This window comes from Hypanus sabinus, unplaced genomic scaffold (genome assembly GCF_030144855.1).
Source record: "Hypanus sabinus isolate sHypSab1 unplaced genomic scaffold, sHypSab1.hap1 scaffold_272, whole genome shotgun sequence".
Taxonomy (NCBI): Eukaryota; Metazoa; Chordata; class Chondrichthyes; order Myliobatiformes; family Dasyatidae; genus Hypanus; species Hypanus sabinus.
In genome coordinates this window covers 390,757-417,158 of record NW_026780853.1, presented here as the reverse complement: position 1 = coordinate 417,158, position 26,402 = coordinate 390,757, and the positions used below count along the sequence as shown (strand labels likewise).

At 45.3% G+C, this 26,402-nt stretch overlaps 1 protein-coding gene across 3 annotated transcripts in view; it reads left to right on the top strand.

Annotated features, from left to right (window-relative positions):
* Positions 1-26,402, top strand: part of LOC132388155 (uncharacterized) — a 306,739-nt gene that overhangs the window by 104,125 nt on the left and 176,212 nt on the right. For 2 of the 3 annotated variants that reach the window (XM_059960505.1, XM_059960503.1), the window contains 2 exons: positions 25,232-25,379; positions 25,736-25,812. In XM_059960505.1, coding sequence (XP_059816488.1) covers positions 25,232-25,379; positions 25,736-25,812 — 225 coding nt within the window. Of the gene's footprint in view, positions 1-20,273; positions 20,907-25,231; positions 25,380-25,735; positions 25,813-26,402 lie in introns of those variants that run through there. The other variant, XM_059960506.1, reaches the window with a different exon arrangement.

Here is a 26,402-nt window from a genome sequence, read left to right as displayed (position 1 = left end):
TAAAAAGTCTTGAGTAGTGATGTAGTGTTCATGGGTGTGATGAAAATTTAGAAACCAGATGGCAGAGAGGAAGAAGCTGTTCCTGAATCACTGAGTGCGTGCCTTCGGGCTTCTGTACCTCCTACCTGATGGTGGCAATGAGAAGAAAACATGGCCTAGGTGATGGGGTCCTTAATGATGGATGCTGCCCTTTTGAGGACCGCTCCTTGAAGATATTCTGGATATTATGGAGGCCGGTGTCCATCGTTGAGCTGACTGAGTTTACAACTTTCTGCAGCTTATTTCTATCCTCTGCAGTATTCCACCCCACCCTATCCACCCCCCCCCCACCATCCTGTACCAGACTATGATGTAGCCAGTTAAAATATACTCCACAGTCCACCTGTAGAATTTTTCAGGTGCTTAGTTGGCATATCAAATCTCAAACTCCTGAAGAAATATAGCTGCTGCTGTGCCTTCTTTGTAGCTACATCAATATGTTGGGTCCAGGATTGATCCTCAGAGATGGTGACACCCAGGAACTTGAAGCTGTCACTCTTACCTCTTCTGATTCCTCTGAGGACTGGTATGTGTTCCCACATATTATCCCTTCTGAAGTCCACAATCGGTTCTTTGGTCTTACTGCAGTTGAGTGCAAGGTTGTTGCTGCGACTCCTCTCAGCTAGCTGATAAATCTCACTCTTGTATGCCCTCTCGTCAGCATCTGAAATTCTGCCAACAATAGATGTTTTGTCAGCAAATTTATAGATGGCATTTGAGCTGTGCCAAGCCACATAGTCATGGGTTTAGAGAGAGCAGAGCAGTGGGCTAAGCACATACACCTGAGGTGCACCAAGGTTTGATTGTCAGTGAGGTGATGCTATTTCCGATCCTCACAGATTGTGGTCTTCTGGTTAAGAAGTTGAGGATCCATTTGCAGAGGTCCAGGTTCTGGAGCTTTTTACAAGATCACAAGACAAAAGAGCGGAAGTAGGCCATTCCGCCCATCGAGTCTGCTTCACCACTCCACCATAAGCTAAACTATTCTCCTGTCTAGTTCCAATTTCCAGCTTTTTTCCCATATCCCTTGATACCCTGACTAATCAGATACCTTTCAATCTCTTCCTGAAAAACCCCTAAATGACTGGGCCTCCACAGCTGTATGTGGCAATGAATTCCATAAATCCACAACCCTCTGGCTAAAAAAATTTCTCCTCATCTCTGTTTTAAATGGGTACCCTCTAATTCTCAGTCTGTGACCTCTTGTCCTGGACTCACCCACCAAGGGAAACAGCCTTTCCACATCTACTCTGTCCAACCCTTTCAACAGTCGAAATGTTTCTCATTCTTCTATACTCCAATGAATACAATCCAAGAGCCGACAAACGCTCTTCATATGTTAGTCCCTGCATTCCAGGAATCATTCTCGTGAATCTTCGATCAGAGTTGTAGAAATGACCATGTTAAATGCTGAGCTGTAGTCAATAAACAGCATTCTGACATAAGTATCTCTATTGTCCAGGTGATTGACAGCTGCGTGAAGGGTCACGTCTGCCATAGACCTATGTGGCGATAGGCAAATTGCAGTGGGTCCAGGTCCTTGTTGAGACAGGAGTTAACTCCAGCAGGTGGGAACTTCTGACAGTAGCAGTGAGAGATTGCCAGTTGTCTTTGAGCACCCCTGCCAGTAGGTTGGTTCAAGTTTTCAGAGCCCTTTCTTGCCTTATGAAGGTTCACCCCTTGAAAGACAGCCTGACGTTCACCTCCAAGACAGAGGTCACAAAGTCACCAGGTGCTGCAGGAATCTTCGTGCATGCAGTTTTTATTCTCTTTTTCAAAGCATACGTAAAAAGGTGTGGAGCTCATCAGGTACTGAAGTATCATTGCCAATCATGATGTTAGGTTTTGCTTTGTAGGAAGTAATGGCCTGCAAATCCTGCCAGAGTTGATAGGGAGCCAATTCTGCTTTCAACCCCATTTGGAATTGTACCTTTGCTCTTGAGGTATCCCTCCACAAATTGTACTTGGATTTCTTGTATAGACTTGGGTCGCCGGACTTGAATGCTACAGTTCTAGACCTCAGCAGACTATGAACCTCCTGGTTCACCCACAGTTTTTGATTTAGGTATGTACATTATGTTCTTGTGGCACACACTCACCCATACAAGTATTAATGCAGTCAGTGACAGCTGTGGTGTACTCATTCAGACTCGAAGATGAATCCCTAAATACAGTCCAGTCCACCAATTCAAAGTAGTCCTGTAACTGCTCCTACACCTCCCTTGTCCATATCTTCTTAGTCCTCATTACTTATTTAAAATTTTTTTTTTATTAGTTTTTCAAAACATTTTACAAATTAAAAACCCCAAATCCCAATGAGGACCATTAAAACAGTGCAAAATTAAGCATACAATAACAATATACTACAAAGGAAGAGAATTTAGCAAACAAAAAGCCCCTGAATTAAAGACAAGTAAGCTTAGTGTCCTCCCCAAGCCCCACAACACAAGAAAAAACAACAGCAACTCCAGACCAACCACAACACAATATAGAGAGTATAAGTCAGGACAGCCAAACTCCCAGACTGTGAATACACTCAGCAACAGAGAGTAATAATGCCTTCTACCAGAAAAAAAAAGGAGCTGAAAGCAAGGGACCGAAAAGAAAAAAAAAATCTAGTCAAGAGGAAGGTTATGAAAGTACTCGATAAAAGGTCCCCAGACCTTATGGAACTTATAGATCCGAATTGAGAACTGAATAATGAATTTTTTCGAGGTCCAAACAGGCCATGATGTCGTTAAGCCATTGAGCATGAGTGGACGGGGCAACATCTCTCCATCTAAGGAGGATCAAGCGTCTAGCCAGGAGAGAGGCAAAGGATAATATTCGGCATTTGGTCGGACCCAGACATAAATCTGTCTCACCCCAAAAACCAAACAGAGCAATTAAGGGGTTTGGTTCTAGGTGCTGATTCAGAATACACCATAACGTAGTTTCCAGAATTTCTCCAAGCTAGGACAGAACCAGTACATATGGAGGAGAGAGGCCACGCCCCTCTTGAATTTATCACAGAGCGGACTAACGCTTGGGTAGAATCGAGATAGTTTAGATTTAGACAAATGGGCTCTATGAACAATCTTAAACTGTAAAAGGCAGTGGCGAGCACAAAGAGAGGTTGAGTTAACCGATTTGAGAACTGAATCCCAGCTCTCCTCAGATAAGGAGATATTTAAATCCTGCTCCCAGGCCATTTTGATTTTATCCATGGGGGCCCGTCGTAAGGCTGCTAGTTTATCTCGGATGATTGATATTAAGCCTTTACCTAGTGGATTCATGGAAAGAAATAGGTCCATAGCATTTTTCGCAGGCATTTCAGGAAAGTTAGGAATTAAAGGAGTAATAAAGTGTCGGATTTGGAGATATCTGAAAAAATGAGCATTGGGCAGATTGAACTTAACAGAGAGCTGCTGAAAAGAAGCGAAGCGATTATCAATGAAAAGATCTTCAAAATGTCTAATGCCCTTCCTATACCAAACCTGGAATGCTGAATCGTATGTAGTAGGTAAAAAAAGGTGATTATGAGCAATAGGGCTGGAAACGGAAAACCCCTGGAAACCATAGCATTTCCTGATCTGAGCCCATATACGTAGTGTGTCTAACAAGAGGATTAGCTATTGATCTGGGCAGACTACTAGGGAGTGCAGAGCCAAGAAGTGCAGAGATAGATAATTCTTTAGTGGAGCTCAGCTCCATCGCCACCCAGTTAGGGCACTCGGGTTGGCCATGGAAGAAAGACCAGAAGGTAACGCAACGTATATTAGCTGCCCAATAATATAAATGAAAGTTAGGTAAAGCCATGCCACCCTCTTTTTTAGACTTTTGGAGATGGATTTTATTAATTCTAGAGCGCTTATTCTGGCACAGATATGACAAAATAATAGTCTAAGGAATCAAAAAAAGATTTAGGAATAAAAATTGGGATAGATTGAAATAGGTATAAAAATTTGGGGAGAACATACATTTTAACAACATTAATATGACCTACCAAAGACATAGATAGAGGTGACCATTGTACCAGACTCTGTTTTATAGCATATGAAAGATTGGCAAAGTTTTCACGAAAGAGATCTTTAAACTTCCTTGTGACTGTAATTCCAAGATAAGTAAATTGATTATGGACTATTTTAAAAGGGAGATCATGAAATGTTAGTTCTTGTGCTTCTTTATTAATTAGGAGAAGTTCACTCTTATGTAAATTAAGTTTATAGCCAGAGATCTGGCTAAACTGGTCAAGAAGTGAAAACATTAGAGGTAAGGGTATAGATGGATTTGAGAGAAAGAGTAATAAGTCATCAGCATAGAGAGAAACTTTATGCTCAACACCCCCTCTCCAAATCCCAGTCAATTCAGGACAGTTTCGAAATGCTATCGCCAGAGGTTCCATAGCCAAATCAAAGAGAAAGGGACTTAAGGGGCATCCCTGGCGGGTGCCACGTTTGAGATTAAATACTTGGGATTTCTGAAAATTGGTTAAAACAGAGGCAGTAGGACACAGGTACAGCAATTGGATCCAAGAGATGAAACTTTGGCCAAGGTCAAATTTTTCTAAAACTGCAAAAAGGTAGTTCCACTCTATACGATCAAATGCTTTCTCCGCATCAAGGGAAATAACACATTCAGGAATCCCAGTTGGAGGTGAGTATAAGATATTAAATAAATGCCGAATGTTAAAAAAAGGGAAACGGTTTTTAATAAAGCCTGTTTGGTTATCAGAGATAATGGAGGGAATGACGGTTTCTCATCTATGAGCCAAAACTTTAGCTAAGATCTTTACATCAACATTGAGCAGAGAGATCGGCCTATATGGGGAACACTCTGTTGGGTCTTTGCCCTTTTTTAAAAGAAGAATAATAGATGCCTCACTGAAAGAGGGTGGCAATTTGCCGTAATTAAACGAGTCAGATAATACTGAAAGTAACTGAGGAGAGAGAAGAGAAAGATTTATAAAATTCTACAGGGAACCCATCAGGTCCAGGAGATTTCCCTGAGGACAATGCAGAAATTGCAGTAGATATTTCTTCTAATGACATAGGTGCATTGAGTTTGGCTTTGAAATCAGATGAAAGTGAGGGGATATTCAGATTTTATAAAAATTGATCAACAGAGATATTGTCATTCAGAGATTCAGAGGAATAAAGCCGAGAATAAGAATTTTTAAATGCGTCATTAATTTCTAAATGATCCGATGTAAAGTCTCCGTTCTCCTTTCGGATCTTTGTAATATGTTGTTTGGCTTTGGAACGCCTCAGCTGATTGGCTAGGAATTTACCAGACATATCCCCATGAATGTAAAAGCGACTCTTGCTTTCGAGAAGTTGGCGTTCGACAGGTTGAGTGAACAGAAAGTTAAATTTAGTTTGGAGTTCAACACGCTTCTTGTATAATTCAGGGTTCTTAGTTCGGGCATATATTTGATCCAATTCTTTAATCTGGTTAATGAGGTCTAATCGATCTTCACGGGATCTTCTGTTGAGATTTGCTGTGTAAGAGATTATTTGCCCCCTCAGATATGCTTTCATGGCATCCCAGACAATCTGGGATGGCACTTCAGGTGATGTATTAGTGTTAAAATAAAAGGTTATCTGATCCTTAATAAATTTTAAAAAATCATTATCCGATAGTAAAGTTGAATCAAACCGCCAGTGTTTATTCCTCTGAGGGAGACCAGGCAAATTTAGAGAGAGAGTAATTGGGGCATGGTCAGAGATCAGTATACTCTGATAGTCACAAGAGTGGGCAAATGGAATAAGTTGGTTATCGAGTAAGAAATAATCGATTCTAGTGAAGGTATGGTGAACATGTGAGAAAAAAGAATAATCTCTCTCCGTAGGATGGAGGAAATGCCATATATCAGAGATACCATAATTAGAGAGAAACGATTGGATAGCTAAGGCAGATTTAGTAGGTGGTCTAGTAACAGAGGACAATCGATCCAAATTAGGATCTAACCAACAATTAAAGTCACCACCCAGTATAAGAGAGTATAAGTCTGGTAGTGAGGAAAAAAACCGTTCAAAAAAATTAACATCATCAAAGTTGGGGGCATACAGGTTTGCTAGAGCAACTTTAGTGTTATATAGTTTGCCAGAAACAATAATAAAACGGCCATTTATATCAGATATTTTATTATGGAGTTCAAAAGGAATATTTGAGTTAATAAGAATGGAGACACCCCTAGCTTTAGCGGTAAAGGATGAATGAAAATGCTGACCCGCCCACTTTGACAAAAGCCGGGAGTTATCAGAACAACGAATATGAGTTTCTTGAAGGAAAGCAATATCAGCTTTGAGTTGTTTGATATGTGAGAATACCTTCCTCCTTTTAACAGGGTGATTCAATCCCTTTACATTCCAGCTCACGAATTTAAGTGCACTAGCCATTATCGATTACTAATGCATAAAAGGCAGAAGGCATATAAAAAGTCAAGCAGTACAATAGCAGTCTGGGAGCAGAGATGTAAACATAGATTTGTAAAATCAACACATATACATGTCCTGAGCAATAAAGAGATATAATATATACAGTGAGTGATGTTGGAACTAGAAAACCCATCCCACCCACACAACCCAAAACTAGACGGCTACCAAAACATGGGTTAAGTTGGGGATTGCTGTGTGGTACAGCATGAAGTGCCGATGTGCCTATTCCGCTGTATCTCAGTAAGTAAAATAATCTTACTGGTCTTACTTCAGGATATGAGAGGTAGAGTCAGGTATAATGGGTTAATGCAAGCAGCCTTTTCCCACTGAGATCGTTTGAGACGAGAACTAGAGGTCATAAGTTGAGGGTGAAAGGTGAAATGTTTTCGTGGGATCTGCTTCACTCAGAGGCTGGAGCAAGTGTGGAGTGAGCTGCCAGTGGAAGTGGTGGATGCAGGTTTGATGGCAACATTTAAGGAGAGTTTGGACATGAGGGGTATTCAGGGCTGTGGTCTGTGCATGGTTACATTGGATTAGGCAGGACGAACTGGATATACTAGATGGGCCAAAAGATCTGTTTCTGTGCTGTAGTGCTTTATCACTGTACCCACCCGACACTGCTGACTGATAATCTGTGGCAACCGCCCAGTCAGAGCTGTCAAAGACAATAGCCACACCCATTCCCCCTGCACTGAATATGACTGAGTGGGTAGAAGTGTGAGAGGCAGGAGGGATATGAAGTAATGGAGGAGGTTGATGTAGAGTGATTTTGTGGGGGTGGGTGGGAATGAGGCAGAAGGGAGCATAGCAGAATAACAGAGAGATCTGAGGAGGCAAGGCATTATGGAGGATTAAGAGAAGGTTCACGAGAGTGCTGCTGGGAAAAAAGAGGTTAATCTATGAGGAGTGTTTGATAGCTTCTGGGCCTGTATTTTCTGAGGTTTGGAAGAAAGCAGGTGGGGAGAGTGGGTTTAACATGGGGGGGTAGTTTGGTAGTGGGTGGATGGAACATTGGGGGTGAGGAGCACCGGGGGAAAGTAAGAAATCAGAATTGCCAGAGTTGATGTCGATGTTTGTGCCATCAGTTTGGAGGCTACCTGATGTGGCCAACTCTTCACTGATAAGAACAAGTGTAAATTGGGGACCACTCAAACTCCATCCACCAAAAGCGGTGTTTCCCAGTGGCCAACCATCTTAGTTCCTGTCCCCATTCCATTTCCGAGATGTTGGTCCTTGGCCTCCTCTTTTGACACAATAATGATGTTAATGATGATGTAATGAAACAAGTACTACAGTTGATTCTTTTCCACCTTTATTAGTAGCAAGCTACGAGAGAGAGCCTTCCTTCTGCCTCACAGAGACTCAGACACGGAAGTCTCTCTCTCGAAGCACAGATACAGAGTTTTTTATATAGTATCTTTGTCAGGAAAGCCTAGCAACAATGACAGTCCGAGACAAAGGCCACAATCACCTAAAACGGGGGTAAACGTACTTGACAAAGAATACTTAATCACATCAGGCAGAGGTAGACAGAGAACAGAGTATAATTAATTCTCACATCCTGCATGTCCTTGTCTGGTAACTCAGCATTTACATGTTAGCAGGACAGATTGATCCTTTAATATCTCAGTACAAAAGAACAGTCTGATGAAGGGTTAATCCAGCTGCTCAAATAGAGCAGAATTTAATAAATTTAGATAGGAGACTCTACTGAAGTTAGGAAAGGAATGTAAGGAATGCCCTGCCTTATCTCCACCTTGTGTCGAAACCAAAAAGGTGTGAAAAGTCTTCCTGGTGTGTGTGAGCTCTTAGTCCTTATCTCACTCAAAAGCAGCAGCTGCTCAGACCAGAATGCACAGGTATAGTCGGTATTCAACCTTCAAGTCAAGCCAAGCCACTTTTTTTGTCATTTCGACCATAAGTGCTGGTACAGTACATAGCAAAAATGAGACAATGTAGCGGTGTGCTACACGCAGCACTAAAATAACGACATGGAGTCGGTAAACTGCAATTAAAGATAATTTTATTTGAACTTCACAGCCTTGCTTTAAAGCCTCCCTCATCCCGCCCTCCCCGGGCGCGGATGCTCCAAGGGACACGTACTCACAAACCCCCCGCAGGTTTTTTCCCTTTGTTGCGGACCTGGCCTTTGTGCCTGCGCACTGGCTATTTGTGAGCCGGTTCGAGTGCGCTAGGAAGTGGGTCGCCACATAACCACCCCCCCCCCCCCCGAACTGGCGATACACCCCCAATGTCCACAGTTTGGGCCGGACCCTGTTTGGGAGGTTGGCCTCTGCGCTGAGGTGCCGGAAACTCGACCAGTTGCGCCACGTCCGCATGGGCCAGTTTGAATCGGTCCACCGTGAAAACCTCCTCTCTCCCCCCAACGTCCAGCGCGAACGTGGACCCGTTGTTCCTGAGCACTGTAAATGGCCCCTCGTATGGCCGCTGCAGCGGTGGCCGATGCCCGCCCCTTCGTACAAACACAAGCTTACAGTTCTGGGTCTTTGGGTACGCAGGTCGGGTTCTGCCCATGCTGCGAAGTGGGTATGGGGGCCAGGTTACCGAGCTTCTCGCGTAGTCTGCCCAGGACTGCTGCGGGTTCTTCCTCTTGCCCCCGTGGGGCTGGTAGGAACTCCCCGGGAACGACCAGGGGCGCGCCGTATACCAACTCGGCCGACGAGGCGTGCAGGTCGTCCTTGGGCGCTGTGCGGATGCCGAGAAGGACCCAGGGAAGCTCGTCCGCCCAGCTGGCTCCTCGCAGGCGGGCCATGAGGGCCGACTTCAGGTGACGGTGGAAACGCTCCACTAGCCCGTTTGACTGTGGGTGGTAGGCAGTGGTGTGGTGCAGCTGTGTCCCCAAAAGGCTGGCCATAGCTGACCACAGGCTGGAGGTGAATTGGGCGCCTCTGTCGGAGGTAATGTGGGCCGGTACACCAAAGCGAGATATCCAGGTGGTGATCAGGGTCCGGGCGCAAGATTCGGAGGTGGTGTCGGTGAGCGGGACCGCCTCTGGCCATCTTGTGAACCGGTCCACGATAGTCAGGAGGTGCCGCGCTCCGCGCAACACTAGCAGGGGGCCCACGATATCCACATGAATGTGGTCGAAACGCCGGTGGGCGGGATGGAACTGCTGCAGCAGAGCTTTGGTGTGCTGCTGCACCTTGGCCGTCTGGCAGTGCATGCACGTTCTGGCCCATTCACTGACCTGTTTACGGAGTCCGTGCCAAGCAAACCTGCTGGAAACCATCCGGACAGTTGTCCTGATGGAGGGGTGCGCCAAGTTATGAATGGAGTCGAAAGTGCGTCGCCGCCAAGGTGCTGGGACGACGGGACGGGGCTGGCCGGTGGCGACGTCACAGAGTAGGGTCCTCTCACCCGGGCCTACGGGGAGGTCCTGGAGCTGCAAACCGGAGACTGCGGTTCTGTAAGTCGGAATCTCCTCATCCGCCTGCTGTGCCTCTGCCAGCGCCTCAAAGTCTACCCCTTGGGAAAGGGCATGAATGTTAGGGCGAGAGAGCGCATCTGCCACGACATTGTCCTTACCCGAGACGTGCCGGACATCCGTCGTGTATTCAGAGATGTAGGACAGATGTCGCTGCTGGTGGGACGACCAGAGATCAGACACCTTCGTGAACGCAAAGGTAAGCGGTTTGTGGTCCGTGAACGCGGTGAAGGGCCTACCTTCTAAGAAGTACCTGAAATGCTGGATTGCCAGGTACAGCGCCAACAATTCCCGGTCGAAAGCACTGTATTTGAGCTCGGGTGGCCGCAGGTGTTTGCTGAAAAATGCCAGGGGTTGCCAGCGACCCTCAATGAGTTGCTCCAGCACCCCACCGACTGCTGTGTTAGATGCGTCCACTGTGAGGGCGGTAGGGGCGTCCATTCTGGGATGTACTTGCATCACGGCGTTCGCCAAAGCTTCCTTCGTTTGAATGAAAGCGGCGGCGGACTCCTCGTCCCAGGTAATGTCCTTGCTCGGACCCGACATCAGGGCGAACTGAAGGGAGGAAACGGTGGTAGAAATTGACCATCCCTACGAATTCCTGAAGGCCTTTGATCGTGGTGGGTTGGGGGAAATGGCGGACCGCATCTACCTTAGCGGGCAGAGGGGTTGCCCCATCTGTAATAATCCTGTGGCCCAGGAAGTCGATGGTATCGAGCCCGAACTGACATTTGGCCGGGTTGATTGTAGACCATATTCACTCAGTCGGGCGTAGAGTTGACAGAGGTGGGACAGATGCTCCTGACGACTGCTGCTGGCTAAGAGGATGTCATCCAAATAGATGAATGCGAAGTCCAGGTCGCGTCCCACTGCGTCCATTAACCGCTGGAACAACTGTGCGGCATTCTTCAGGCTGAACGGCATGCGGAGGAACTCGAAAAGGCCGAACGGGGTGATGAGAGCCGTTTTGGGGACGTCGTCAGGATGCATCGGGATTTGATGGTATCCCTGGAAGAGGTCTACCTTGGAGAAGATCCGTGTGCCGTGCAGGTTTGCTGCAAAGTCCTGAATGTGCGGCACAGGGTAGGATCCGGTGTAGTAGCCTTGTTCAGCCTGCAGTAGTCGCCGCACAGTCTCCAGCCTCCCGTCGCTTTGGGCACCATGTGCAGGGGGGAGGCCCATGGGCTGTCGGACCTCTGTATGATCTCCAATTCCTCCATCCTCTTGAACTCCTCCTTCACCAGTCGGAGCTTGTCCGGGGGAAGCCTTTGAGCACGGGCATGGAGGGGTGGTCCCTGGGTCGGGATGTGGTGCTGTATGCCGTGTCAGGGTATGGCTGCCGTGAACTGCAGTGCCAGAACCGATGGGAAATCCGCCAGGACCCTGGTGAAGTCGTTGTCAGACAGCGTGATGGAGTCGAGGTGAGGGGCTGGCAACTGGGCTGCACCCAGGGAGAACGTCTGAAAGGTCTCGGCGTGGACCAGTCTCTTCCTGGGCAGGTCGACCAGTAGGCTGTGAGCTTGCAAAAAATCCGCACCCAGAAGCGGTTGGGCTACGGCGGCCAGTGTGAAGTCCCACGTGAACTGGCTGGAGCCAAACTGTAGCTGCACTGTACGGGTGCCATAGGTCCTTACTGTGCTCCATTCACGGCCCTCAGGGGGGAACCCGGTGCTTTGTTGTGGGTGTCGTAACTCGTCGGAGGTAAGACGCTGATCTCAGCACCGGTATCAACCAAAAAGCGGCGTCCCGACCGCTGATCCCACGCATACAGGAGGCTATCCCGATGGCCAGCTGGGAACTTGCAGGGCGGGCGATAACGGTGGGCTTCTGTGCCCCACCGCTGGTGGTAGAATCACCATTGTTCGTTGGACTCCCCACCCCTGCCTCTGGGGTTAGCAGGCTCTGCGGCCGGGCTTGGACTGGTTTGCTGCTGGGAGCGTGGCCTGGTGATCTGTGCGATGGACGCCCCACTCACCTTCTTGGCGTTCCACAGCAAGTCTGCCCGAGCTACCACCTTCCGGGGGTCACTGAAATCCGCGTCGGACAGCAGCAGGCGTATGTCCTCGGGCAGCTGCTCCAGGAATGCCTGCTCAAACATGAGGCAGGGTGTGTGTCCGTCGGCCAGAGACAACATCTTATTCATTAAAGCCAATGGAGGTCTGTCTCCCAAGCCATCCAGGTGCAGTAAACGGGCAGCCCGCTCACGCCGTGAGAGTCCGAAAGTCCTGAGGAGCAGGGCTTTGAATTCTGTGTACTTGCCATCCGCTGGGGGAGACTGTACGAACTCCTCAACCTGGGCCGCTGTTTCCTGGTCGAGGGAGCTCACCACGTAGTAGTAACGTGTGTCCTCTGAGGTTATCTGCCGAGCGTGGAATTGGGCTTCTGCTTGCTGGAACCAGAGGTGAGGACGCAGCATCCAGAAGCTTGGCAGTTTCAACGAAACCGCATGAACAGATGCGGCGTCGGTCATCTCCGGTCCAAAAATCGTTTGGACCGTCGGGGTCACCAATTGTAGCGTTGTGTTACACGCAGCACTAAAATAACGACACGGAGTCGGTAAACTGCAATTTAAGATGATTTTATTCGAACTTCACAGTCTTGCCTTAAAGCCTCCCTCATCCCGCCCTCCCCGGGCGCGGATGCTGTAAGGGACAAGTACTCACAAACCCCCCGCAGGCTTTTTCCCTTTGTTGCGGACCTGGCCTTTGTGCCTGCGCGCTGGCTATTTGTGAGCCGGTTCGAGTGCGCTAGGAAGTGGGTCGCCACAACAACATCTTTTTCAGGACATTGGTGTTACATGACACAGTACAAAAACTAGACTGAACTATGTAAAAACAACACAGAGAAAAAAAAACTACACTAGACTACAGACCTACCCAGGACTGCATAAAGTGCACAAAACAGTGCAGGCATTACAATAAATAATAAACAGGACAATAGGGCAGTAAGGTGTCAGTCCAGGCTCTGGGTATTGAGGAGTCTGATAGTTTGGGGGAAGAAACTGTTACATAGTCTGGTCGTGAGAGCCCAAATGCTTTGGTGCCTTTTCCCAGATGGCAGGAGGGAGAAGAGATTGTATGAGGGGTGCGTGGGGTCCTCCATAATGCTGTTTGCTTTGTGGATGCAGCGTGTAGTGTAAATGTCTGTGATGGGCCCAGGGTTGAGATTTTTGATTGGAGGAAGGCTAACATTGAGAAAATGCAAAAGGATTTAGAAGGAGTGGATTGGGACAATTTGTTTTATGGGAAGGATGCAATGGAGAATGGAGGTCATTTAGAGTGAAAATTTGAGGGTACAGAATCTTTATGTTCCTGTTAGGTTGAAAGGAGAGGTTAAAAGTTTGAGAGAGCCATGGTTTTCAAGGGATATTGGAAACTTGGTTAGGAAAAAAAGAGATATCTACAATAAATATAGGCAGCATGGACTAAATGAGGTGCTCGAGGAATATAAAGAATGTAAGAAGAATCTTCAGAAAGAAATTAGAAAAGCTAAAATAAGATACAAGGTTGCTTTGGCAAGTAAGGTGAAAATAAATCCGAAGGGTTTCTACAGTTATATTAATAGTAAAAGGATAGTGAGGGATAAAATTGGTCCCTTAGAGAATCAGAGTGGACAGATATGTGTGGAGCCAAAAGAGATGGGGGAGATTTTGAACAATTTCTTTTCTTCGGTATTCATTAAAGAGAAGGATATTGAATTGTATAACGTAAGGAAAACAAGTCAGTTAGTTATGGATACTATGATGATTAAAGAGGAGGAAGTACCGGCTCTTTTAAGGAATATAAAAGTGGATAAATCTCCGGGTCCTGATGGGATATTCCGTAGGACCTTGAGGGAGGTCAGTGTAGAAATAGCAGGGGCTCTGACAGAAATATTTCAAATGTCGTTAGAAACGGGGATGGTGCCGAAGGATTGGCATATGGCTCACATGGTTCCATTGTTTAAAAACGGTTCGAAGAGTAAACCTAGCAATTATAGGCCTGTCAGTTTGACGTCAGTGGTGGGTAAATTGATGGAAAGTATTCTTAGAGATGGTGTATATAATTATCTGCATAGATAGGGTCTGATTAGGAACAGTCAGCATGGATTTGTACGTGGAAGATCATGTTTGACAAATCTTATTGAATTTTTTGAAGAGGTTACTAGAAAAGCTGACGAGGGTAAAGCAGTGGATGTTGTCTATATGGACTTCAGTAAGGCCTTTGACAAGGTTGCACATGGAAGGTTAGTTAGGAAGGTTCAATCGTTACGTATTAATATTGAAGTAGTAAAATGGATTCAACAGTGGCTAGATGGGAGATGCCAGAGAATAGTGGTGGGTAACTGTTTGTCAGGTTGGAGACCAGTGACTAGTGGTGTGCCTCAGGGATCTGTACTGGGTCCAATGTTGTTTGTCATATACATTAACGATCTGGATGATGGGGTGGTAAATTGGATTAGTAAGTATGCAGATGATACTAAGGTAGGTGGCGTTGTGGATAATGAAGTAGGTTTTCAAAACTTACAGAGAGATTTAGGCCAGTTAGAAGAGTGGGCTGAAAGATGGCAGATGGAGCTTAATGCTGATAAATGTGAGGTGCTACATTTTGGTAGGAATAATCCAAATAGGACATACATGGTAAATGGTAGGGCATTGAAGAATGCAATAGAACAGAATGGTCTAGGAATAATGGTGCATAGTTCCCTGAAGGTGGAATCTCATGCAGATAGGGTGGTAAAGAAAGCTTTTGGTATGCTGGCCTTTATAAATCAGAGCATTGAGTACAGGAGTTGGGATGTAATGTTAAAATTGTACAAGGCATTGGTGAGGCTGAATTTGGAGTATTGTGTACAGTTCTGGTCACCAAATTATAGGAAAGATGTCAACAAAATAGAGAGAGTACAAGAGAAGATTTACTAGAATGTTACCTGGGTTTCAGCACCTAAGTTGCAGGGAAAGATTGAACAAGTTAGGTCTTTATTCTTTGGAGCGTAGAAGGTTGAGGGGGGACTTGATAGAGGTATTTAAAATTATGAGGGGGATAGATAGAGTTGACGTGGCTAGGCTTTTCCCATTGGGAGTAGGGGAGATTCACACAAGAGGACATGAGTTGAGAGTTGGGGGGCAAAAGTTTAGGGGTGACACGAGGGGGAACTTCTTTACTCAAAGAGTGGTAGCTGTGTGGAACGAGCTTCCAGTAGAAGTGGTAAAGGCAGGTTCGGTATTGTCATTCAAAGTAAAATTGGATAGGTGTATGGATAGGAAAGGAGTGGAGGGTTATGGGCTGAGTGCGGGTTAGTGGGACTAGGTGAGAGTAAGCATTCGGCACAGACTAGAAGGGCCGAGATGGCCTGTTTCCGTGCTGTTATTGTTATATGGCGGAAAGAGAGACCCTGATGATCATCTCAGCTGACCTCACTATCTGCTGCAGGGTCTTGTGATCTGAGATGGTGCAATTTCTGAACCAGGCAGTGATGCAGCTGCTCAGGATGCTCTCAATACAACCTCTGTAGATTGTGGTAAGGATGGGGTGGGGGGTGGGTGGGAGATGGACTTTCCTCAGCCTTCACAAAAAGTGGAGACGCTACTGGGCTTTGTTTGCAATGGAGCTTGTTTTGAGGGACCAGGTGAGATTCTCCACCAGGTGAACACCAATAAATTTGGTGCTCTTAACAATCTCTATTGTGGAGCCGTCGATGTTTAGCAGGGAGTGGTTGCTCCATGCCCTCCTGAAGTCAGCAACCATCTCTTTTGTTTTGTTCACATTCAGAGACAGGTTGTTAGCTCTGCAGCAGTCTGTTAGCTGCTGCATCTCCTCTCTGTAAGCGGACCCATTATTTACAGGAATCTGAGAAACCCCCAGTTCCCTTAAAACTTTATCAATGAGGCCGTTCTTAGGGTGGAGGAGCAACAACTCATGTTCCATCTAGATAGCCTCCAACATCTGCAATTTTCCAGTCATCCAGTACAATGCCAGATTCTTTGGATTCTTGAAAGATCATTGTTATTGCCTCTGTAATCTCTCCAGAACCCGTGAGTGTATCCCATCAGATCCAGGAGATTTATCCACCCTCAGACCATTAAGCTTCCTGAGCACATTCTCAGTCGTAATTTGCACTGCACAAACTTCACTTCCCTGACTCTCTTGTCTGGTATACTGCAGATGGTCTTCCACTGTGAAGACTGATGCAAAATATGCATTCAGTTCCTTTGCCATCTCTGCGTCTCTCATTACAATATTTCTAGTGTCATTTTCTATTGGTCCCATATCTACCCTTGACTCTCTTTTACCCTTTATATACTTAAAAAAGCTTTTAGTATCTTCTTTGATATTAGTCACCAGCTTCCTTTCATCATTCATCTTTTCCTTTCTAATGACCTTCTCAGTTACCTTCTGCAAGTTTTTAAAAACTTCCCAGTCCTCTATCTTCCCACTAGCTTTGGCTTCCTTGTATGCCCTCTCTTTTGCTTTTACTTTGGCTCTGACTTCACTTGTCAGCCATGGTAGTGTCCTTCCTCCATTCGAAAATTTCTTCTTATTTGGAATATATTCGTCTTGTACTTCCCTCATTTTTGGCAGAAACTCCAGCCATTGCTGCTCTGCTGTCCTTCCTGCTGGTGTCCCTTTCCAGTCAATTTTGGCCAGTTTCCCTCTCATGCAATTGTAATTTCCTTTATTCCACTGAGATACCAACACATTGGAATTTAGTTTCTCCTTCTCAAATTTCAAAGTGAACGCGACCATATTGTGGTCACATTTCCCTAAGGGTTCCTTAACCTTAAGCTCTCTAATTACCTCTGGATCATTGCACAACACCCGGTCCAGCACAGCTGATCCCCTAGTGGGCTCAATAACAAGCTGTTCTAAAAAGCTATCCCTTAGACGTTCTACAAATTCTCTCTCTTGAGGTCCAGTAGTGGTTTGTTTTTCCATTCCACTTTCATGGTAAAATCAACAATTATCATGACATTGCCCTTCTGACAAGTCTTTTCTATCTCCTGCTGTAATTTGCAATCAACATCCCAGCTGCTGTTTGGAGGCCTGTATACAACTGCCATTAGGATCCTTTTACTTTTGCCATTTCTTAACTCAACCCATAGAGACTCTACACCTTCTGATCCTATATCATACCTTTCAAATGATTTAATATTATTTCTTATGCACAGGGCAACACCACCTGCTCTGCCTACTAACCTATCTTTCCGATACACCGTATATCCATGGATGTTCAGCCCCCAATGGCAGCCATCCTTTAGCCAAATTTCAGAGATGGCCACAACGTCATACTTGCCAATCTATAGCTGAATTTCAAAATCGTCCATTTTATTTCTTATGCTGCATGCATTCAAATACAACACTCTCAGTCCAGTATTTGTTGCTCTCTGTTTTAACTGCATCACGCATCTATAGCCCTGTAACTCACTCCACTTGCTATGATTATGCCTCATCTCCTGCCTGTCCTTTCTACCATCTCTATTGCCCAATGTCTTTGATTTGTTTCTGTTTTCCCCTTCCTCAGCCCTATCAGTCCAGTTCCCATCCCCCTGCCAAATTAGTTAAAACCTGAATATTGAATGGTAGAGCATAAGATTAGGCCATCAGCCCATGATATGCTAAACTAATTGAACTAGAAATTAAATGCATGTGCCTATCTAAGAGCCTCTTAAATGCATCGATTGTATTTGCCCCTACTACCACCCATAATGGTCATTTTCAGCTGGCGATCACTGTCTGTGTGTAAAACTAACTAAATAAATTTGCTCCACAAATTTCGTTTGGACTTGCCGTCTCTCACCTTAAATACATGCTGTTTAGTATTGGACGTTTCAATTCTGAAAACAAGATACCAGCTGTCGACCTCTGCCTCTCATAATCTTCTAAATTTCTGCCAGTACTTCCTGCAGCCTCCACTGCTCTGCACAAGGCAATCCAAGATTGTTCATCCCTTCTAATTCAGTAAACATCATCCCAGTAAACATCATCTGTACCCTCTCTGAAGCCTCGACATCCTTCCTGTAGTGGGGAACTGCGACTGAAAGCAATACTCCGAATGTTCCCTAATCAGGGAATTATAAAGCTGCAATATAACTTCCTGACTCTTGAGATCAGTGGTCAAGAAATAAAGGCCAACATGCTGTATTCTTCTTTACCACTAAATTACTTGTGCAGCCACTTTCAAGGAGCAATGGACATGGACCCCAAAGTCCCTCCATACATCAATATTGTCAAGGGTCCTAACATTAACAGTGTACATACATATCACAATTTAGTACTGCTAATCTCCCTCCAGCAGCTGCCTTCTATCTTCACACTCCCTTTCCCCCACCTCCCTCTTTTTTTGTTCTTCCCTTTTCTCTCTTTCCCTTTCCGTATCTCATTCAAACTCCATCCCGACCCACCTCACCTACCGGGCATCACTTGCCTGTCATCAAAGGAGAATTGGTATATCACCACACACTTGAACAAATTTTGACAGATGTACAGTGGAGAACATTCAAACAGGATGCATCACCATCTGGTATGGAGGATCAGCCAAAAGTTGTAGACAGTTGTAAACTCAGTCAGCTCCACTATGGGCCCTAGCCTCCCCAGCATCGAGAACACCTTCAGAAGGCTATGTCTCAAAAAGGCAGCATCCATCATTAAGGATGTTCCCTTCCTATTACCACCATTGGAGAGGAGGTTCAGGAGCCTGAAGGCACACACTCAGTGTTGTTGTCGAAAACAGAATCCATCATCAGACACTCACCACCAAGGCCATTCTCTTCTCCCACTGCTGCCATCAGGTAGGAGGTGCAAGGGCCTCAGGATGTGCACCTCCAGGTTCAAGAACAGTTACTATCCCTCAACGATCAGGCTCCTGAATAAAGGGGGATAGTTACGCTCATTCTACTTCTGGTGTTCCCACAACTGATGGTCTCACTCTTAGGACTTAGCTTGTTATTCATTGTTATTTATTTATATTTACATTTGTACAGTCTGTTGTCCATTGATCTTGATTATAGTTGCTGTTCTATAGATTTGCTGAGTACAACCACAGAAAAATAATCCCATGGTTGTATGTGGTGTCGTGTATGTACTTTGATAATAGATTGTACTTTGAACTTTTAAGAGCCACTTCCTCCCCTCCGCCATCAGATTTCTGAATGGTCCATGAGCCAACACATGAACACTACCTCACTTCTTTTTGTCTCTTATTTTTCCACTACTTATTTAATTTAATTTATGGGTGCATGTATATTCCCATTTGTACTTTTAATGTATTGCATCCCTACTGCAACTGCAGAACAACAAATTTCATAACATATGCCGGTGATATTAAACCTGATTCTGATTCATCTTGGAACCCTCTTCAGTCCAATAATCACTTCTGAATTCTTTCTCACCACACCCCACCCCAACCTTCTCCTCTTTATGCTGAAGAGAAAAAGTCAGGTGTAATCAATGAAAAAGTATGCACGAACAAAGATATAACAAATAACCGACGTGCAACTGAGACAAAGTGTGAAAATACAATGATAGATAGATTCAGATTCAGATTCAGTTTATTGTCATTTAGAAACCACAAATACAATGCAGTTAAAAAATGAGACAACGTTCCTCCAGAATGATATCACAAAAGCACATGACAAAACAGACTATACCAGAAAATCCACGTAATGTTTGGCAATCCCCAATCCAGAGTCTGGAGAGGCTGCTGCTTATAGATAATACTAAGGCGTGAGGTCTAGAGTCCCTGCAAGTGAGTCCTTTGGTTTGTGATATCAACTCAAGTTGAGTTCATTCATGCCAGTTCTGGAGCCTGATACTTGAAGGGTAATGATGGTTCCTGAACCTGGTGCTAAAACAGTTTCAAATAGCAGCAGCGATCTATCTTCAGTCCAACAATCACTTCTGAATCCTCTCTCACCCCCTCCCACCACCTGCAGTGAGTAGAGAACATGACCTGGATGGTGGGAGTCCCTCAATATTTAGTCATCTTGTAGTCATGGGGTCATAGAGCACTACAGTACAGAAGCATGATTTTTGAACCATCTAGTCCATTCCGAACTATTGTTCTGCTGTATACCATTGGAACTATAGCCTTCCACAACTCCATCCATGTACCTATCCAAATTTCTTTCGTGTTCAAGTCAAATCTGCATCCACTGCCTCTGCTCGCAGTTCATTCCACACTCTCACCACCCTCTGAGTGAAGAAGTTCCCCCTTACGTTCCCCTTGAACATTTCACTTTTCACCCTGAGCCTGCTTGTATTTACCCTTACTATACTCTTAATTTTGTGTAACTATCAAATCTCCCCTCATTATCCTATGCTGAAGAGAGTAAAGTAGTAACCTCTGCAACCTTTTCATTTATCTCAGGTCCTCCAGTCCCAGTAAGTTTCCTCTCTACTCTTTCTGTCATTGATATCTTTCCTGTAGGTGGGTGACGGTACTGCATATAATATTCCAAACTGGGGCTCACTGTCATCTTAAAAACTCAAACATAAGATCATAATACTTTGATTTATGAAGGTCAATGTGCCAAAACCTCTCTACCCGGATTGCCACTTTCAGGGAATTATGGATCTGTATTCTCAGATCCCTCTTTCCTACTGCATTCCTCAGTGCCCTACCATTCACTGTGTGGGAACTAAACTGGTTTGTCCTCCCAAAGTGTTGACACCTCACACTTGTCTACATTAAATCCCATCTGTCATTTTGTAGGCCCTGTATGCAGGGGATCCTTGATGATGGATACTGCTTTCTTGTGTCAGTGCTCCTTGTGGAAGTGCTAATGATAAGGAGGGCTCTTTCTATGTTGGACTGGGCTGTATCCACTACTTTGGTAGACTTTTTCATTCCTAGGCATTGGGGTTTCCATACCAAGCCATGTTGCAATCAATCTGGGTCGTCTCCACTGTTCAAAAGACTTTCGTCAAAATTTTAGTTGATGTGTCAAATCTACGCAGTCCTCTAAGAAAGCAGAGGCTCCGTTGTGCCGCCTTTGTGATGCCACTGACATGCTGGTCCCAAGACAAGTAAGGCAATTTATGTTAATGACCGTCTCCACCTCTGATCCCCTAATGAGGACTGACTCATGGACCTCTAGCTCCTTCCTCCTGTAGTCATAGAAACATAGAAAACCTACAGCACAATACAGGCCCTTTGGCCCACAAAGTTGTGCCAAACATGTCCCTACCCCAGAAATTACTAGACTCCCCCATAGCCCACTATTTTTCTAAGCTCTATGTACCTATCCAAAAGTCTCTTGAAAGACCCTATCGTATCCGCTTCCACTACCGTTGCTGGCAGTCCATTCCATGCACTCACCACTCTCTGAGTAAAAAAACTTACCCCTGACATCTCCTCTGTACCGACTCCCCAGCACCTTAAATCTGTGTCCTCTTGTGGCAACCATTTCAGCCCTGGGGAAAAAGCCTCTGACTATCCACACGATCAATGCCTCTCATCATCTTACACACCTCTATCATATAACAATTACAACATGGAAACAGGCCATCTCGGCCCTTCTAGTCCATGCCGACGCTTACACTCACCTCTATCAGGTCACCTGGCATCCTCCGTTGCTCCAAGAAGAAAAGGCTGAGTTCAGACGACCTGTTTTCATAAGGCATGCTTCCCAATCCAGGCAACATCCTTGTAAATCTACTCCACACCCTTTCTATGGCTTCCACATCCTTCCTGTAGTGAGGTGACCAGAACTGAGCACAGTACAGGTAGTCCCCGAGTTACGAACGTCCGACTTACAGACAACTCATACTTACGAACCGAGGAAGGAGAACGCCATCCGCCATTTTAAGTTGGATCGCGACGCTTTCCGCCATTTTAAGTCGTTGCCATTGACACTGTGTTCAGTGTTTAACTTTGTATTTGGCTTAAACTTTTCTTAGTAAGATTCACCTGATCCCACCCCACCGGTTCCGGTCAGCTGGTGGCACAGTGAGATCAGCGCCGGGGTTCCCGAGTTCGATCCAGTGACAGCGCTCCCGTGCTGGGTTGATATCGATCCAGTGACTCACATACCATCCGTGCCGGGTTGATATTGAGCTCACACCTCGACCTCGTAAAAAAAAACCACAGCCACCTCCAGTTTAAATTCCCACGCGGAATAATGTGGAGGATCAAATACCCAAACCCAGCACAGCCCCCACTTGTCCTAATCTCAGTGCGGTGGTCCTTAGGACCCAGCGGACCTCGGGAGCTGGCGGAGCTCAGGACCCGCCGCCCGCAGTTTTTCTGTTCCATTGACGGGAAGCGATCGCGATTGAAAATAAAGTGGAAATAATAAAGCGTTTGGAAAGAGGTGAAACGCCATCGGTCATTGGAAAAGCATTAGGCTACAGTCAGTCAACGATCGGAACAATTTTAAAGGATAACGGATAAAGCGAGAATAACGGAGCATTTGAAAGGCCCTGCCCCGATGAAAGGTACAATTATTACTAAGCAGCGCAGTGGTTTAATTATTGGAATACATACATTCCTTAAGTGTTTTATATGCATAGAAAGGTAAAATATATCCTATATGCTAAGACAAATATTTGACGAACTGAAGCTAAATAATATTGATGTACTCGTTCCGACGCGTACAAATCCAACTTAAAGACAGACTCAGGAACGTAACTCGTACGTAATCCAGGGACTGCCTGTACACAAGTGGGTTCTGACCAGGGTCCTATATGGCTACAACATTACCTTTTGGCTTCTAAATTCAATTCCACGATTAATCGATTAATGAAGGGCAATACACCATATGCCTTCCTAACCACAGCATCAATCTGTGCAGCTGCTTTGAGCGTTCTATGGACTCGGACCCCAAGATCCTGCTGATTCTCCACACTGCCAAGAGTCTTACCATTAATACTATATTCTGCCATCATATTTGACCTCCCAAAATGAACCACCTCACACTTATCTGGTTGAACTCCATCTGCCATTTCTCAGCCCAATTTTGCATCTTATCAATGTCCCCCTGTAACCTCTGACAGCCCTCCACACTATCCACAATGCCACCAACCTTTGTGTCATCAGCAAACTTACTAACCCATCCCTCCACTTCCTCATCCATGTCATTTATAAAAATCACGAAGAGTGAGGGTCCCAGAACAGATCCCTGAGGCACACCACCAGTCACCGACCTCCATACAGAATATGACCCATCTACAACCACTCTTTGCCTTCTTTGGGCAAGCCAGTTCTGGATCCACAAAGCAATGTCCACTTGGATCCCACGCCTCCTTACTTTCTCAATAAGCCTTGCATGGGGTACCTTATTAAATGCCTTGCTGAAATCCATATACACTACAACTACTGCTCTTCCTTCATCAATGCGTTTAGTCAAATCATCAAAAAATTCAATCAGACATAAGGCACGTCTCCAAATGTTCATAAATCCTGCCTCTCAGGATCTTCTCCATCAACTTACCAACCACTGAAGTGAGACTCACTTGTCTCTAACTTCCTGGGCTATCTCTACACCCTTTCTTGAATAAAGGAACAACATCTGCAGCCCTCCAATCCTCCGGAACCTCTCCCGTCCCCATTGATGATGCCAAGATCATCACCAGAAAGTTCCAACACATCCTCTTTCTTAATATCTACATGCTCAAGCTTTTCAGTCTGCTGCAAGTCTGCACTACAATCACCAAGATCCTTTTCCGTAGTGAATACAGAAGTAAAGTTTTCATTAAGTACCTCTGCTATTTCCTCCAGTTCCATACACACTTTCCCACTGTCACACTTGATAGGTCCTATTCTTTCAGTTCTTATCCTCTTGCTCTTCACATACTTGTAGAATGCCTTGGGGTTTTCTTTAATTCTGCTTGCCAAGGCCTTCTCATGGCCACTTCTGGCTCTTTTAATTTCCTTCTTAAGTTCCTTTCTCTTAGCCTTATAATCTTCTGGATCTCTAACATTACCCATCTCTCTGAACCTTTTGTAAGCTTTTCTCTTCTTCTTGACTAGATTTATTACAGCCTTTGTACACCACGGTTCCTGTATCCTACCATACCTTCCCCGTCCCATTGGAACGTACCTATGCAGAACTCCACAGAAATATCTCCTGAACATTTGTCACATTTCTTTTGTACTTTTCCCTGAGAACACCTGTTCCCAATTTAAGCTTCCAATTTACCTCTCTCCAATGCTACTGTAAAGGAGATAGAATTATGATCACTACCTCCAAAATGCTCTCCCACTGAGAGGTCTGACACCTGACCGGGTTCATTTCCCAATACCAAATCAAGTACAGCCTCTCCTCTTGTAAGCTTATCTACATACTGTGTCAGGAAACCTTCCTGAACACACCTAACAAACTCCACCCAGTCTAAACCCCTTGCTCTAGGGAGATGCCAATTGATATTTGGGAAATTAAAATCTCCCATCATGACAACTCTTATTATTACACCTTTCCAGGATCTGTTTCCCTATCTGCTCTTTGATATCCCTGTTGCTGTTGGTGGGACTATAAAAAAATCATTCAGTAAAGTTATTGACCCCTTCCTGTTCCTAACTTCCACCCACAGAGACTCCGTGGACAATCCCTCCATGACTTCCTGCTTTTCTTCAGCCATGACACTATCTCTGATCAACAGTGCCATTCCCCCACCTCTTTTGCCTCCCCCCCGTCCTTTTTGAAACATCTAAAAACTGATCGATGATCAGTTCTTTCCTTTGCTGACACTAAATGTTGTTAAGGCACCATTCAACCAGATTTTCAGTCTCCCTCCCATATGCCGATTTGTCACTACCTTTGGGTCAAAGGGACTGCTTCACTGATTCTGTTATACAATTCTGTTTGAGTAAATGGGAAACTATTGGTTGGTGAGAGCGAGGTGCAGGTAGCACACAGAACAGTACAGCACAGGAACAGGCCCTTTGGCCCACAGTGGTGTACCAAACTTTTTAAATTGGTAATCAAATGGCCAACTAAATCAATACCTTCTGTCTACACAATGTCCATATGCTTCCATTTCCCTCAGATTCATGTGTCTATCTAAACATCTCTTAAAAGTTCATTACGTACCTGCCTCTACCGCCACCCCAGACAGTGCATTCCAGGCACCCCCACTCTTGCCCCTTTGAACTTAACGCCTCTCACTTTAAATGCATGCCCTCTGGTATTCAACATTGCAAACTCAGGAAAAGAATACCATATGCCTGCTCTCTCTGTGTCTCTCATAATCTCTGTTAGATCATCCCTCAGCCTCTGCCGCTCTAGACAAAACAACCCATGTTTGTCTAACCTCTTGTTATAGAACATGCCCTCTAATCCAGATAGGGGTGGTTAGGAGAGAAAAAGGTTGGGGAACAAGAACTGAACACTAAACGTTGTTCTGTTTTTCAGCTGCAGACTCCACACTCAGTGATCCGTGCCAAACTCACACCATCCTGGACCAGCCTTGGAGGAAAATGGGTTGTTCCAAAACTAAATGCACTGGTGGGCAGTGGAAGTTTGACAGCAACCTTGTCGATAAATGGTACAGATTTAGCAGGTAAAGCGAGGAAGTAATTACCGAGCAATTGGACACAGTGGAATGTAAACAGGAGAGCGGGGGCATGGGGGGGGCGTGGAGTGTGAATGTGTATGTGTGAAGGGGAAATGCACAGAGACCAGGATCATCAGTGACTACACAGGGCTGTGTAGTGTATGGATATAGGGGATCCCACCTTCCAGAGAGAGAGAGAGAATATAATGGAAGATAGATTGTGAGGGAGAACAAAAGGGATCCCGGATCCCTTTTATTAACTGGGGAAAGGGAGCAGGACAGAATGGGACCCAATTCCTGGTCTTTCTCTGGGTGAATTAACTACCTGAGTTCAGGGACAGATTCTCTGATTGTTGTTTCAGTTCTGGAGCATGGAAGATACCCGAGACGGCCGTTTGTGGTCATCGCTGCTCCGGGAAGAAACCAGGCTGGTTGAACGGTAGGGTCTGAGTTTACTTGAGTGGGACTTGGTTACTTTTGGAAAGGGTCAAACTGACAATTAGATCTCCTCCCATGTTAACTCAGAGCATGGTCCCCACCCTTGATCTTCATGGCATCCTGTGAGTTAGCCAGTTTCCAGGAGTTTCCCAGTTTGCCCAGTGCTCCAGATTACCCTTGGGGTATTTAAGTGACTCCACTCATTGCAGTTATGAAGTGGCTCTCAAGCTGTACAAGTCTTAGGACAACCACTATTCATCAGCTAATTGTGGATGTAAAATTTCTGAGGCTCAGCAGGGAAGGTTGAAGGCAGAATGGACGACAGTGATGAGGGACTGGATTTCTGATAAATGCAAGGTGTAGAATGTTTGGAAGGTCAGTGAGGGTAAGATATGCTGTAGAACAGAGGGACCGAGAAATACAAGTAGATGGTTCCCTGAAAGCGGCATCGCAGGCAGACAAGGTGGCAAAGAAGGCAAAGAAGACAAAGAAGGTCTTTGTCAGTCAGGGTACTGAGTACAGAGGTTGGGATGTTCTGCTGCAGTTGTGTGGGATGATGGTTGGGTCACAGCTGGAGCAGTGTGTTCTGTT